At 49.5% G+C, this 15,321-nt stretch overlaps 1 protein-coding gene and 1 long non-coding RNA gene across 5 annotated transcripts; both read right to left on the reverse strand.

Annotated features, from left to right (window-relative positions):
- Nucleotides 1-297: 297 nt before the first annotated feature.
- Nucleotides 298-13,765, reverse strand: LOC120504851. 4 transcript variants are annotated; one of them, XR_005628136.1, is made up of 4 exons: nucleotides 9,327-13,765; nucleotides 7,449-7,572; nucleotides 995-1,131; nucleotides 298-709 (listed from the first exon to the last, which is right to left on the reverse strand). It is a non-coding gene; the product is annotated as an uncharacterized LOC120504851 (long non-coding RNA). The 4 variants fall into 4 exon arrangements; XR_005628134.1 differs by having other exon boundaries at nucleotides 7,449-7,718; XR_005628135.1 differs by having other exon boundaries at nucleotides 7,449-7,760.
- Nucleotides 3,068-4,335, reverse strand: LOC120504850. The gene is made up of 2 exons (XM_039714731.1): nucleotides 3,982-4,335; nucleotides 3,068-3,750 (listed from the first exon to the last, which is right to left on the reverse strand). Exons 1-2 carry the CDS (start codon nucleotides 4,296-4,298, stop codon nucleotides 3,336-3,338), a joined length of 732 nt encoding a protein of 243 aa, XP_039570665.1. The 5' UTR covers nucleotides 4,299-4,335; the 3' UTR covers nucleotides 3,068-3,335.
- Nucleotides 13,766-15,321: the final 1,556 nt, after the last annotated feature.

Raw genomic sequence — 15,321 nt, forward strand, 5'->3', positions numbered from 1 at the left:
TCTCTAACGCATCTTTGCTATGGCTATTCAATAAAAGTACATGTATTTTGATTTTACTGCAAATCCCCTTGTCGTGTCAGTTTTTGCACCCTGAGATCAGTGAAAAAGAACCTTCATGAATCTCGTCCTTAGGACGGATCGTGTCAGACCCCTGTGCCCACCCAGCCACTGCCCGTCCCTGGGACCTCCATTCCCCTGGAAATCACATCATGGGAACCCCATTCCTTATACCCCACCTTGCCTGGGACCCTCATCCCAGTACTGACATTCCCCAGGATCCCCATTTCTCCCAGATTTGCCCCAATCCAGGACAGAGGGGCATCAAGGAAGGCACCAGTGTGATGGAGACTGCAACAGGCAGAGAATTCAGTGGGGGAAATAAGGGAGCATCTGGGAAGTAAAAGGCAGGTGGGGGAGAGAACTGTTCAGAGAAGGGTTGAGCTACAGCTCAAGGAAGCTGAAAAATGTCATTCAGGTCATCCCAGATTGATTTGATTTCACAAGTTATTGAACAAGTTTAAATCTTCTGGAGTGTCATGTTTTCCCTTGGAGGTGTCCACTCTGCAAACTTGAGCTGTGTTGCCAAAATGCTCAAGCAAGTCTGTGCTGCAGGTGACACCATTTCTTCTTCGGCTGATTCCGGCCCAGTGCTGAGCTTCAGCAGAGCCCTGGCAGAGCCCAGAGCGGCCTCAGCACCCGCAGAGCCCAGCTGCAAGGAGAGAAACCAGAAACCGCCCGTCAGCTGATGGCTCCTGTCCCTTTGTCCCAGCTGCCCGCGGTGTCCAGGCTGTGCTGGCCGTGCTCAGATCAGTGCCCAGAGCTGCCCATCACTGCTGCTTCGGGGAGCAGAGCAGGAGGGCAGGACATGTGCCCAGCCTGCCGCCAGCCATGGCACATCCACCTGCTCAGCAGCTGCCCAGAGCAGGATGCTCCTGTGCTTGCTGCCATCTCCCAAAAGCTCTGATCCCACCCTGCCAAGCAGATGGGGACCCACCTCACACCATCCAGGGCTGGAAGAAAAGCTGGTCCCAAACGATGTCCTCAGCCTGCTCCAAGGGCACGGCCCATCCACGCCGCAGCTGCTCCCAAGCACTTCCTGATCCAGACTGGACCCCACCTACAACGCTTCCTCTAGAAAAATAAACAAAAAATTATTGAAAATAGATTACAGACAAAAAGGGGAAACAAGAAAAAAGGTAAAAAATCTTATGTCTGTCAGGGTCTTGAGGAAGGCCCAACCCCTGTGTGAGTGTCTGTCGAAACTTCCCTCATTTTTTGCCGCTCGATCGTCATGAAAGCCAAGACCACCGGGGAAAGGAAAAGATCCTGTTCTGAAAATCCAGGTCTGCCTGGTCCACCAAGCCAGATTATTGCCTATGGGTGTGTTTGTTCAACTCATGGAACACTGCACCCGAGAAGGGGCAGTGTGCTCTCCTTCGCCTGCATCACCTAGCAAAGCTAGTGCTGGAATTTCTCCACCCTTCTGACTTGGCTGGACTTTCTCTCTGGAAGGACCTTCTCGGTGGTCACCACTAAAAGACCCTCCATTCACCATACATCAACCACCGTTACAGATGGACTGAGATGGGAGAGGGCTCTCCCCTCAAGGACTGAGACATGCGACCCCTACACGGAAAAGCTCCCCTCTTCTTCCCAAAAGGACTAAGACTGAAATCCCCACCGTAGGGTGCGGGAAGGCGTCCGTGGGGACCAAACCAAGTTTTGCAAGCGACCACTGGACTGAGAAGACAATGGTTCTTGCCTACGACGTCTGCTGCTGACGATGCCTGCTGCTGATGGACTACTGATGGACTTTTTCTACCCTTTATCAATAGACTATTTTGAAATATGTCCCCTTCCTGCATTTCAAAGGACTATAAAAGAGGTTAGAGCTGACTGATGCCCTGGAGATCTCCCCTGACGTGAAGACGACAAGCCTCTTCGTCGACCGGACTTTGAGGGACTTTGTCATCCGCATGTCTGGTAGCTATATACCTCCTTGCCCTCCCTCTCTTCTTTTTCTTTTTCCTTATTCTTTTCCTTTTCTTCATTCCCCTTCTCTCTAACGCATCTTTGCTATGGCTATTCAATAAAAGTACATGTATTTTGATTTTACTGCAAATCCCCTTGTCGTATCAGTTTTTGCACCCTGAGATCAGTGAAAAAGAACCTTCAAGAATCACGTCCTTAGGATGGATCGTGTCACCCTGCATGCCAGGGAAAATTCTACCCACGGGTGAGGGAAGCCCAGGTTTTCTCCCTTCCCCCTGCACTGCCCCCCACAATAAGGGTGATCCCAAAGCAAACAAGGGCAGTGGAGCAGCCTAAGCCCTTCCTTGCCTGCACAGCAAAGCAGCCCCTGCACAGGTTCTGGAATCCCACCTCTGCTCCCACCATGGGGGTTTGTTTGTGTCAGGCTGGCTGCCCCAGACACAGTCCGGGGCACGGTGGGTGCTGGGGGCTGTTGGCAGGGCCAGGAGCCCACTCCCATTTTGTACCCACCCCAGCCCATGCCCCCAGCCCTGCCAAAAGCAGCTGGGCAGCCGACTGAAGGATCAGCTGCATCCACCCCAGCCAAGGGGGAACCTTTTGTTCCCGGCCAGGCTGGGCAATGCCCAAATCTGGGAGCATCCCCCTGCATGTGGATTCATCTGTAAATTTGCTGTGGAGCCTGGCTTTGAAGAAAGTGCCAGAATTGAAGTCCATCATCTTCAGCTTGCCAGTGGACAGGTCCAGGGAGAGGTTGCCATCCTTGATGTGGTCCTCGCTGTCTCCAGCAGCAGCAGCCCCACCTGGTACAGCTTCTCCATGGGCTCCTTCTCCTTCCCTGGGGTGAGACCAGGCTGTCAGGGTTCTGTCCAGGGCCCCAGCGTCAGCGAACCAGGATAAGCAAAGCCAGCTCAAAAGGTGGCCACCAGTACTGGGCAGAGCAGCTCAGCTCCAGCACAAGGGCTGTGTGCTCCCATCTGATGAGCCCTGGGCAGTGACACAGGCAGGACAAAAAAGTCTGGGTTCCTTTGCTTCTGATGGCCAAGGCATGTGTAATCCCCTTGTCGTATCAGTTTTTGCACCCTGAGATCAGTGAAAAAGAACCTTCAAGAATCACGTCCTTAGGATGGATCGTGTCACCCTGCATGCCAGGGAAAATTCTACCCACGGGTGAGGGAAGCCCAGGTTTTCTCCCTTCCCCCTGCACTGCCCCCCACAATAAGGGTGATCCCAAAGCAAACAAGGGCAGTGGAGCAGCCCAAGCCCTTCCTTGCCTGCACAGCAAAGCAGCCCCTGCACAGGTTCTGGAATCCCACCTCTGCTCCCACCATGGGGGTTTGTTTGTGTCAGGCTGGCTGCCCCAGACACAGTCCGGGGCACGGTGGGTGCTGGGGGCTGTTGGCAGGGCCAGGAGCCCACTCCCATTTTGTACCCACCCCAGCCCATGCCCCCAGCCCTGCCAAAAGCAGCTGGGCAGCCGACTGAAGGATCAGCTGCATCCACCCCAGCCAAGGGGGAACCTTTTGTTCCCGGCCAGGCTGGGCAATGCCCAAATCTGGGAGCATCCCCCTGCATGTGGATTCATCTGTAAATTTGCTGTGGAGCCTGGCTTTGAAGAAAGTGCCAGAATTGAAGTCCATCATCTTCAGCTTGCCAGTGGACAGGTCCAGGGAGAGGTTGCCATCCTTGATGTGGTCCTCGCTGTCTCCAGCAGCAGCAGCCCCACCTGGTACAGCTTCTCCATGGGCTCCTTCTCCTTCCCTGGGGTGAGACCAGGCTGTCAGGGTTCTGTCCAGGGCCCCAGCGTCAGCGAACCAGGATAAGCAAAGCCAGCTCAAAAGGTGGCCACCAGTACTGGGCAGAGCAGCTCAGCTCCAGCACAAGGGCTGTGTGCTCCCATCTGATGAGCCCTGGGCAGTGACACAGGCAGGACAAAAAAGTCTGGGTTCCTTTGCTTCTGATGGCCAAGGCATGTGTGGAGCTCTAACTTACCTGGGCCATGCATCAAAGTGTGCCTGTGGCTCTCTCCTTTCTTCTAGGGCAGATGAATATCCTGCATCCAAGGATGACAGAACACCTCTTCTAATGAGGGCCTTTCCAAGTCCAGCATGGATAAACTTGGCCTGATCTGATCTTGGCACTCTGGGCAGAGAAACCAGAAACTGCTGGACAGTTGGAGAAGGCTCCTGTTGGCTTTTCCCCACTATTCCCATGCCCAGGCCATGCTGGATGTGCTCCGAGCTGGGTCTCAACTTTCCCATCAATTCTCTGTTTTGGATGAGAGCAGGAGTGTAGGACATGTGCCACATCCTCAGCAGCTGCCAGAGCGGGATGCTCCCAAGCCCGCTGCTGTCTCCCAGCAGGCTGCCCCAGTGGCTCACAGGGTGACCTACTGCCCACTCCCCGAATTAGTTTCTGACGAGGACTGGCGGGGCCTCCTCCAAAGCTTTGGTGGCCCAATGTTTTTGAGCTGGGCTTTTTGTCTCGTCTCCCCTAGAAAATTGATTTAGCGCTAGCATTGCAGTGGCTAGCAAGCGGGTCTGGTCACCTGGGGGAATAGTGCCAGTGAAACCCTCTGCTTTGGCTAAAATTTCTAGCTTGCTTTTCAGTGTCTGATTCGCTTGCTCGACTATGGCTTGCCCTGTGCTATTGTATGGAATGCCATGTACCAAGGCGATATTCCACCTGGAGACAAATGCTTGAATGGGCTTGGAGACAAAATTGGAACCATTGTCTGTTTTGATTTGATTTGGAATGCCAAGCCATGCCATAGCCGTCAGCCAATGCTGAGTAGCCGCCTTGGAATTGGTTGTTGAGTGTTGGGTGGCTACAATCATTCCGCTATATGTGTCTACAGTCACCGCCAGCCAGGCTCAGGGCTTTAACAGTTGGCAAAGGATGAAATCCGTTTGCCACACTTCAGAGGCTTTAAGGCCCCTAGGGTTGATTCCGCTAGACCACAAGGGAGGTTTTTGACAATGCAGACATGTGGCTACAATGTGTCTGGCGTCGGTGATAGGAACTCCACATTTCTTTGCTAGCGCTTTGGCCCCAGTGTGAAGGGTTTCATGCAGCTGATGGGCGTCTCTGAGTGTCCATAGCCTTTGTGCAGTATCATCCACTTTACCATTGCTGAGTTGAAAGAACCCTTTGATTGGATCATGACTGTTGATATGAATGACCGATATGGTGCCCTCTCGAGAGTAGAGTGCCTCCTCAATTTTTGCCGCTGTAGCCAACGTCGACACACTGGGCCTGGACATGGCTAGGCTGAGCTTGGCAACAAACATTGAATCAGTCACCACGTTGAGGTGTTCTGCTGTGAACAGTCCGCATGCCAGTACCAGGGCTGCTGCTTCTAGCTGCTGGACTGAAAGCATGTGATCGGTCATTTTAACACAGTGCCATTGCTCCCCGGTTTGCCACACTGCTACTGCTGTTGAAGTTGTTGAGGATGCATCGGTGAAAGCCGTCGGTCCCAGCAGAGGTCGGTCCATCACTTTCTGTGGAAGATCAATGTCCACAGTCTTCAGCAACTTAATCCACAGAGGTTTTGTGGTGTACTGGAGGTCACTAGCGAACCCAAGGAGGGCTACGGTTAGGTGCTCCAACATTGTTGTTGATTGAGTAGAAAGTTGCTTGCGGAAAGGTAGATGTATCCTTGCAGGCTCAACACCCAAGTGGCTCAGGGCGAGTTTTCTGCCTTTCATAATGAGGTTGCCGAGGCATTCAACTCCTGGGGAGAAAGCACACAATGGCTTTCCCAAAACGACCCACAGTATGGGCTTGGCTTCATTGGATGGCCCTTGATCTAACGCTCCCACTCCCCCTCCTTCTGTGGAATGGACATATAGATCGAGTGATACGCCCAGGTTCCATCTCAAGAGCGAGCTCGAGGACATCTGACACTGGATGAAATCGAGTGAGCTTATTGCCTCTGGGGTTAAAGACTTTTTCTCCCATGGCTGTTTCCCTTGTAAGAGGAGATATAGCAGAGACATGATTTCAGGAGGAATCAGAACAATGTTACGAAGCCACTGTAAAGACCCTATCAGTTGTTGAGTGTCATGTAGTGTCCTAATGTTCCTACGAATTTTTATTTGAGCAGGGGTTACATAAGATCCTGTAATTTGTATCCCCAAAAAGGTCACACAGGGTCCCTTCTTTATTTGGGCATCCGTGATTTTGAACCCATTCATTTGTAAAGCTCGTGAAGCTGACTGTACTAATCGGTCCACCCAGCCTGGTGTTGGCGCAGCAATCAGGATGTCGTCCATGTATTGAATGATGGTAGCGGTGGGATCTCCATTCCGGACTGATACTAATGCTCTACCCACCGTAATCTGGCAAATAGTAGGGAAGTTAATCATGCCTTGGGGTAGCACTGTCCACTGGAAGCACAAGTTAGGGCACTGGCCATTTGGGAACACAACAGAGAAGGCAAACCGTTCCTTGTCCTCGCCGTGCAGTGGTATCAAGAAAAAACAGTCTTTCATATCAAGCACTGCACATGGCTGTCCCTTTGGTATCATGGAATTCGCAGGTAATAGCGTTTGGACAGAGCCCATTGGTTGAATTTTCTTGTTCACTTCACGCAAATCATGGAGGAATCGGTAGCCTTCGCCACTCCTTTTGGGGATCACAAAAACTGGGGTGTTCCAAGGACTGATGGAGGGTTCTATGTGGCCTTGTTGTAATTGGCATTCGAGAAGCTCAAGAAGGGAGGTCATTCGAGGCTCAGGCAAGGGCCACTGCTCAACCCACACTGGATTGTGGGACTTTCACGCCAACTTAATTGGGGAAGGCAAGTGTACAGCAGTGGCCCTCAGGCTAAATTTGTCACCCTAACCTTTATTTGAGCTAGGGCATCTCTGCTTAGCAAAGGCGGAACTCCCAACATAACATATGGGAAGAGAACAATGGTTTTCTTGGGTCCTTTCTCTGTATGGAGTGTTATGGCTATCAACTGGGTGCTCTTCCGAGCTTGGGATGATCCTCCAACCCCACCTACAGAAGGGGCTTCTTCTAATTTCCAGCGTGAAGGCCAGTTTGTTTCTGGAATAACCGTAACATCTGCTCTGGTGTCGATTATAAAGGGGATGTTGATGACGATGTTATCCAAAGGGGAATTCTGGGGAAACTTATGAAGGGAGGCACCATGAAGGCAGCAACTTCCCCACACTGTAGGAGTATTGTTGCATTCTATGGCCAAGGCCACCCAGGGGTCTCGTTCCCTGGGAGCGATGGTTGTTGACTGGGGGATGCCCCCACCCCCGAATTTAATGAGGCTGCTGGGTAGGTGATTGGAGCAGATGCCGTTTGAGGGGATGGTAGATTCGGCAATTCCCCGTTCCATCCAGGGTAGGCATGGCTGGGCCACCTCGCATCCCAAGTGGAAGGGGGCTGTACGCGGCCCACCTGCCCCCTCCCTCTCCTGTTTCCCTGCGCCTTAGACCTACCTTAGGCCTTTGCAAAGTGTCCCCTCTTCCCGCAGGCCCAACATGGTCCTCTTGGTCAATTTTGCTGCAGGGGCATTTGAGCGAGCCAGGAGTTGCAAATTGGCTATCAGGTACACACAGCCACCTGGATTGGGATTAGATATTCCTCTTTTGTGACATGTTTGATCATAGTTGCAAGGCTCGCTCTGGCTGGTAATGATCATAAAATTTCTTTGGTTGCTGAGTTGCATTGCTGGCGTAGGCATTCTAGCGCCACTGGGCCCTTCGCTTCTGCAGGCAAGGTAGAAGAGTCAATTGCCGCTTGGAGACGGTCTACAAAGTGGGTAAAGCTTTCACTTTTGACTTGTTTTATGATGGATCACGGCACTGGCTTGATGACTACCCTGCAAGCTATGCGGATGGCTTCTCTGGCCGTGGGGTTGTCACCATGATTTCAGGGGCCCATAACTGCTGGGCTTGCAATTGGGATGTAATCATTGTTGGGTTGGTGCCCAATAGTCATTGTATACTAGAACCATACAATGGGTGGTCTGCGCTGGCTACCTGGGCGAGTTGCTTTGTGCATTCATCTTCCCACTCTTGTTTAAAAACGATCATTCCCACCCCGTCAAAAATCATCCTACATGTTTGTTTTATATCAAATGAGAGCATATCATCGTTTCCAAAGACACTGTCAACAAGGATGGAGACCATAGCGGAGTTAATCCCTTTATCTGCGATTGCTTTAACAATCGTTTGTACGTCTTTGGGATTCACAGGAGTGTAGGCCCTTTGTTCCACGTCTGTAACACGGACTGGGAACACTAAAGTGGTAGGCTGGACCCAGTCGGCACAAACGATTTGTATTCTTTTCCAGTCTGTAAGTGGAGTACCCTTCGTCTGTTCCGTTTTTGTTGGTGCGAAAAAGCTATTGCTTCTAGTCTTATTTGTGTTAACTTCCTCATGTTCCGAGTCTGAGTCGGTGGCAGACCATCTGCCCAACCACCCATCCCAGCTAGTATCTGACTCAGAGGTGGAAGTCGACTGACTAGATAGTTCCGGGCTCCAGTGCCTTTTTGTGGAGCTCCTTCCCCGCTCTTTCTTGTGATGGGTGGGTTGATCCCTCCCCCTATGGTCACTCTGCCCCCTAAGTTCGGAGGGCCTAACTGTATAAAGGCATGTTTTGTGGCACGTGTCCTGATTGGGCTTATCGCCTTTATTCGCAGTCTCTACCCTTCCAAAACCACTTCCTTTAGCCCCCTCTTCTCGAGCTTCCTCTTTGTTCCACTCGCCCATGCTCACCACACTCAACGGTTCCCCTTTCAGCCTAGCCGCAGTGTCTGTGCCCCGCCCTTCAGCCCATTGCTCAGCCCCATTTTTAGGGGCGTACGGTAGGGGTCTTTCCCAGACTTATCCCAGTTCCAAGTCAACAGCAACATTTCTGACCTCATCAAGTAAACCATCCCACAAAGATTTTTGCTGTCCCGTCACAGGTGACTCGGGAGTAGGGCTGGACGGGCAAGGCAACAACAGGTGATCGTCTCGCTCTAGCGAGATGCTGGCCCCCGTCAGAAGATTGCCTTCTGAGGTCTGCGCTGTTGCGCCAACCCCGAGTTTAGGAATGGTAAGTAGGCAGTCTTGGGCAGCCTTCCAAGTTTCCTGCTCTTGTAGAGCAGTTTGCAGAGCCCACACAACTTTACCCCATGACTTGAGACATTTCCCACTACCAGAGGACATAGTGTCCTCTGCCAAAGCTTTAGTACACTTATCCCATGTGTCCAAGTGGAGTATGTCCACCGGACGGTCGATGACACCTATTTGCAAAAGTCTAGTAACAGCAGTAGTAAATTCCTTAGGCCTACAATCGATGCTCCATTGCTTATGCAATTGTAATACGACCTTTGCGAAGGCTTCCATTCTTCTCGCTGGTCCGGGAGTGTCCTCCCTGCCGGGCTGGTCCCGCTGCTCCAGCTGCCGTTCACCCGTCCAGGCGAAATCCCATCCCCCGTATTCCTGGGTTTCAGCACCACTTGTTGCCTCCACTGAGGCTGGGCAACCTGGTTCGGGAACGGCACGGCAGCCACCTCAGGCTGCTCGGGCCAGTCACTCACAGACACCAATTTGGTGGACGGTAAAATGGTGTTTATTTCCAGGTTTCACAGCCTTATATAACCTGGGGTTACATCACTTCCGTCTGCTTACGCAACAAACCAGGAGAGAGAGGAGGTCCTATCTTCCCGTACAGCACGTGGTCTTCCGATTGCCTGTCCCTGCCTTCCCACAGCCCCTCAACTTTGCCTACTCTTGTTGCTCTCTCAATGTTCTGCAGCTCTCTCTTGTCCCACCTTGTGTTCTGCCTCTAAATATTCCCAAGGAAGCACTGTGCCAAAGTGCCAAAGGGCTTTCCCCACCCAGCCCAGCATGGGTCCCAGCCCTCAACCCTGAGCTCCTGTAGAAAGATCATCAGGAAGCTAAAAGCTCCATTTAAATTTAATCTGGTGGCTAGTATGGACGATTATAGAAAATGTGTTTTTTTAGAAAATATTAATGACAAAGGAGGGCCAAGGAAAATCTCCATTCTTTGTTTCGTTGGGAGGGTGGAGGAGGGTGGAATTGTGCTCCAGAAGATGCCAGGGGCATCCTGGAATTCTGTGTCAGCAATAGTGTGGCCAGCAGGACCAAGGCTCTGATTGTCCCTCTGTGCTGGGCACTGGTGAGGTCACACCTCATATCCTGTGCCCAGCTTTGAGTCCCTTTACCCTGTGCCTACATTTAATAAACATTACCATCTCCTTGAATGGTAATACAGTTATCTCTTGTGTCTTTGTCATAAATATGTGGCATATTGCAGATTAGAGGTAAGGGTACAATTAATTAAGAGGTTTTCTGATTTATGGGTCAGAAATAGTGCAGTTGTATAACATTTCATGTACTGAGTTCATTGTAGGTGGTTTACATGTTGGATGGATATAATTTGGTTTATCTTCTGACAGGGTATACAGGATGATTATAAACAGTGAACACAATAAAGCCAATGCTAACAAAACTACAATTGGATGCAACATTAAATTCAAAATTCCAGTTGCTCTGTGTGGCCATCCAAAAATAGTTTCCCACCAGCAATGTTCTCTATCTTTCTTCCCTCTTTCCAGGACATGGAGTATCTTCTCTGCCTGACAATGGGTGGTAATGCGGGTTCTTTGTCTGTTGTGCTGTTGTCCATTTCAGCATGGACTCAGATCATCATATTGCAACAGTTTCTTGCCAGTGCCAGATTCACTCCAGCGTGACAGGCCATGAAACTTGACACAGTGTGCAGCTGGATTGTAGTAATTGGTGAGTTGTGAGGGAGCTGAATTGTTGAAGCTGCATCCCTTGATTTTGCTAAAACTACAGATATAGCTATTGGAGTGATCAGACGTCTCTCAGGTGGTGTTTTCTGTAAACAGAATCACACAGAGTTCTCATACAGATACATCAATTTCCAATATATGCAAGTACAGTCGCTGGGGTTTCAACACAATATTGACATTTTCTTAAATGTCAAGGCAAATGTCTTAGCTGTTAATAGTATTATTTTCAGAAATATAAATCCTTGCTGTTCCTGTCCAGTCAGGCATCAAATCTGCAGCTGGCCATTTGCTCCCATTTGGGGCTCACACTTGTATGTTCTAACAGATAGAGGACAGTTCCATTGGGATTTAATCAGCACAATAATTGGGTATAAGGCATAGAGTATTGTTAAAAGAAAAGCTGTGTCTTTACCCTCAGTGGGATAATAGGTGTCATTAACAAGATGTCACCAAGATTGGAAACCCTTTCAAAGAGAGTGTCATAATCCCAAATTACCTTTTATTTATCAGTGGTCAAAGCGCCCTCATTGCCTTCCCTATTTATTGCTATTACAGAAGATTGCAAGCACATCTGAGGAAGATGTGTGGTGCATGGTGTGGAATTTAACTAAAGTTATACTTATTATGATTTATGCTTATCAATTTGCATAAATAAAGAACTGAGGGTCTTCACCCTGTGGGTCAAGCTGTGTCTCTGTATTACGGGTTCTTTGTAGCTATGGTATTTTATGGAAAATCCTTTCCTAGGATTTTTCCCCTCCTGAGAGCTGAAGGCCTCAGGAAAGACATGTAAACAATAACTGTCTGCTGCTGTGGAATGCAACAGGTGCATCTTCCATTGGTCCATGTGGATTATTTTCAATTGATGACCAGTCACAGCCACCTGTGCCGAGGCTGTGAGCAGTCACAGGATTGTTATGCATTCTATTCTATTCTTGTTCTCTGTAACCTTCTGATCATTCTTCTCTCTCTGTTCTTTTAGTATAGTTTTAATGTAGTATTTTAGTATAATATATAACATAATAAATCACCCTTCTGAGAAAAATAGAGTCAAGCCTCGTGTCCCCACACTTGGAGCAGCCACCACAACAGTTCTTTGAGAACGATAAGCAATCCAAGCAATCATCCACAAAAGTCATTAACAGGGAATTTATTTAACAATAAATGTGCAGTAGACAGATAGAAAGTGACAGGAAACAGGAGAGCGAGAAGGAAAGAGGGAGAAGATGGAGGAGAGGGTGGGGAAGGAAAGGAGTGCACAGGTGTGGGGAAGATCAGGACTGGGGTGGGGAAGAGATCAAACACAGGACAGTACAAGACTCTTGGCTCCAGCAGCATCCCATCTGTCCTTGGTCACCCTGCACTTCTCTGCACTGGGGTCCTGGTGGTTCTTGTGGAGGTGGGGACACAAGACCATTCATCTGGGGTTAACGTCTTTCTGTGGTCCATGTTACGGGGATCCAGGGAACCATTTTTCTCTTTGCCATGTGAAGAGAGAATAGGTTTGCCTTCACTTACCTGGAATGCTGAGATCCAAGGAGCATTTCTAAGCTCCTAAACCTCCCTCCCTAGGGGCAGGATGGGGATGCACCCCCATAATATCGCTCAGCAGGTGGGTTGTGTTGTGCTCGTTAGTCCACGCAGGCACATGACATAGTTTCTCTCAGCTGCTGTGTGAGGCGGGGGCTTTAAAAGAGGCCTCTGGCAGAGCAGTGACCTGGAGTGAGAAAACAGGGGCGTGGCACAGCTTTGAGGGCGTGGTGCAGCAGTTTGTACAGCAGTTCACGCAGGCAGGGTTGCAGGTTTCCAAGTGTCCCCTGTTCGAAAGGTTTGCTTTATGTTGCTTTTGGTGTTTCTGTTGTTCGGTTTCAGGGTTTCTGTTAGTAATGGTCTTCACACAATCAAAAACCCCAGTTAGTGCAAATCTGTGTAACCACATGGAACCCTCCAAAAAGGACGTGTCTGTACAGACTCATTCTTGTGTGGAGTGTTTGAGCTTATCAGTGATTTCAGGGGGTGTTCCACAGGGAACTTGCCTGAGGTCTGAACAGCTGAAGGATCTCCTTTCACTGGTAGCTGAGCTTAGAGAGGAAGCTGAAACACTAGGGAGTATAATGGAAGGTGAAAGGGAAATAGACTGGTGGAGCTCAGCCCTTGCATCCTTAAGGGAGGCCCACCAAGGGTCAGAGGACTCCTCTGCCTCCCAAGTTCACATAATACAAGAATGCTTGGTAGATGAAGGGGAGTGGAAATGGGTTCCTGCTCGAGGAAGTATTAATAAAACTCCTCCTGACCCCCATCCCTTAGTCAAATGCCATCAAGAACAGGTATGAGCTCCTGGATCTAGAGAGTCAGGCCTCCCAGTTATGATTCATCTGCAAGACGGATCACCACTTCTAACATCAAAAAGAGAAGAAGAGTAGTCATAGTGGGTGACTCCCTCCTGATGGGAACACAGGCCCCATATGTCAACCAGACCCACCCCACACAGAGGTCTGTCTGCTGCCTCTCTGGGGCCCGGGTACAGGATATTACTGAGAGACTGCCTGGGCTGATTCAGCCCTCTGATTATTACCCACTGCTGATACCCCAGGCTGGCAGTGATGAGATTGAAAAGAGGAGTGTCAGGGCAATTAAAAGGGACTTTAGGACACTGGGACAAGTGGGTGATAGGACAGGGATACAGGTTGTCTTTTCCTCAGTCCCTTTGGTGGCTGAGAAAAATGGTGAAAGCAATAGGAGAGCTCACATTATCAATAAGTTGCTCAAGGGTTGGTGTCATTGGCAGAATTTTTGATTCTTTGATCACAGGGCAACTTTTACTGTACCTGGCCTGTTGGAACCAGATGGGCTTCATCTCTCTGTTAAGGGAAGAAGATTTTTAGCTTGTGAACTGGCAGAACTTGTTGAGAGGGCTTTAAACTAGGTCTGAAGGGGGAAGGGGATGCAGCTGGGCTGTCTGGAAGCAGGCCCAAGGGTGGTAAGCCTGAGTTAGGGGTGAAATCAGTAGGACACTGGGACAAGTGGGTGATAGGACAGGGATACAGGTTGTCTTTTCCTCAGTCCCTTTGGTGGCTGAGAAAAATGGTGAAAGCAATAGGAGAGCTCACATTATCAATAAGTTGCTCAAGGGTTGGTGTCATTGGCAGAATTTTTGATTCTTTGATCACAGGGCAACTTTTACTGCCTCTGGCCTGCTGGAACCAGATGGGCTTCATCTCTCTGTTAAGGGAAGAAGATTTTTAGCTTGTGAACTGGCAGAACTTGTTGAGAGGGCTTTAAACTAGGTCTGAAGGGGGAAGGGGATGCAGCTGGGCTGTCTGGAAGCAGGCCCAAGGGTGGTAAGCCTGAGTTAGGGGTGAAATCAGATGCAGCCCAGCTGAGGTGCATGCATACCAGTGCACGCAGCATGGGTAACAAACAGGAAGAGCTGGAGGCCATGGTCCAACAGCAGAGCTGTGATGTAATTGCCATCACAGAAATACGGTGGGATGACTCACATGGCTGGAATGCTGCACTGGATGGCTACAAGCTGGTCAGCAGAGAGAGGAAAGGGAGAAGAGGTGGAGGGGTGGCCCTTTATATTAGGGAGGCTTTGGACACCATAGGTATTGAAAGTAATGATGATGGAGTTGAATGCCTATGGGTGAGAATTAGGGGAAGGCCAACAAGGCTGACATCCTACTGGGTGTCTGTTATCATACACCTAACCAGGAAGATAAGGTGGACAACTCATTCTATAAGCAGCTAGATACTATTTCAGGATCACCAGCCCTTGTTCTTGTAGGTGACTTTAACCTACCAGACATTTGTTGGGAACTCAATACAGCTGAAAAAATGCAGTCCAGGAAATTTTTAGTGTGCGTAGAGGACAATTTTTGTTGCAGCTGGCGAGTGAGCCCACCAGGGGAGGTACTGTGTTAGATCTGTTGTGTGTAAATAGAGATGGGCTGGTGGGAGATCTGGTGGTTGGAGGCCACATGGGGCAGAGTGATTGTGAAATTATGGAAATCTCAATATTTGGTGAAATATAGGAGGAACATCAATAAGACTTTTATACTAGACTTTTGGAGGGCAGATTTTGGCCTATTTTCAGAGAGTTTATTGGGAAGCAGTCCTTAAAAACAAAGGAGTTCAGGAAAAGTGGATGTGCTTCAATAGAGAGATCTGGAGGGTACAGGAACAGACTGTCCCTGTGTGCTGAAAGATGAGTCAATGAGGTAAATGCCCATCCTGGATAGGCAAGGAGGTTTTGAAGGAACTTAAGAATAAAAGGAGGATGTATCATCCTTGGAAGGAGGGTCAGGTCTATCAGAAATTATTTATGGGGGCTATGAAAGCATGAAGGAAAATTAGGGAGGCCAAAGCTCAGTTTGAGCTTAGAATAGCGACTTCAGTAAAGGATAATAAAAAATGCTTTTACAAATATATTGATGATAAAAGGAAAGGTAAGATCAGTCTTTGTTCTTTATTAGATGCAGGAGGGAACTTGGTAATTGCAAATGAGAAGACAGAGGTGCTTAATGCCTTTTTTGCTCACT

This window comes from Passer montanus, unplaced genomic scaffold (genome assembly GCF_014805655.1).
Source record: "Passer montanus isolate IOZ18808 unplaced genomic scaffold, ASM1480565v1 scaffold305, whole genome shotgun sequence".
In the NCBI taxonomy this organism is placed as follows: Eukaryota; Metazoa; Chordata; class Aves; order Passeriformes; family Passeridae; genus Passer; species Passer montanus.

Bases quoted from the DNA above. Each gene is read 5' to 3' on its own strand.
- LOC120504850 (XM_039714731.1), bottom strand. From the start codon at position 4,298: ATGTGGCACATGTCCTACACTCCTGCTCTCATCCAAAACAGAGAATTG. The intron at 3,751-3,981 runs GTAAGTTAGAGC...GTCTCACCCCAG, and splicing joins CACTTTGATGCATGGCCCAG to GGAAGGAGAAGGAGCCCATG.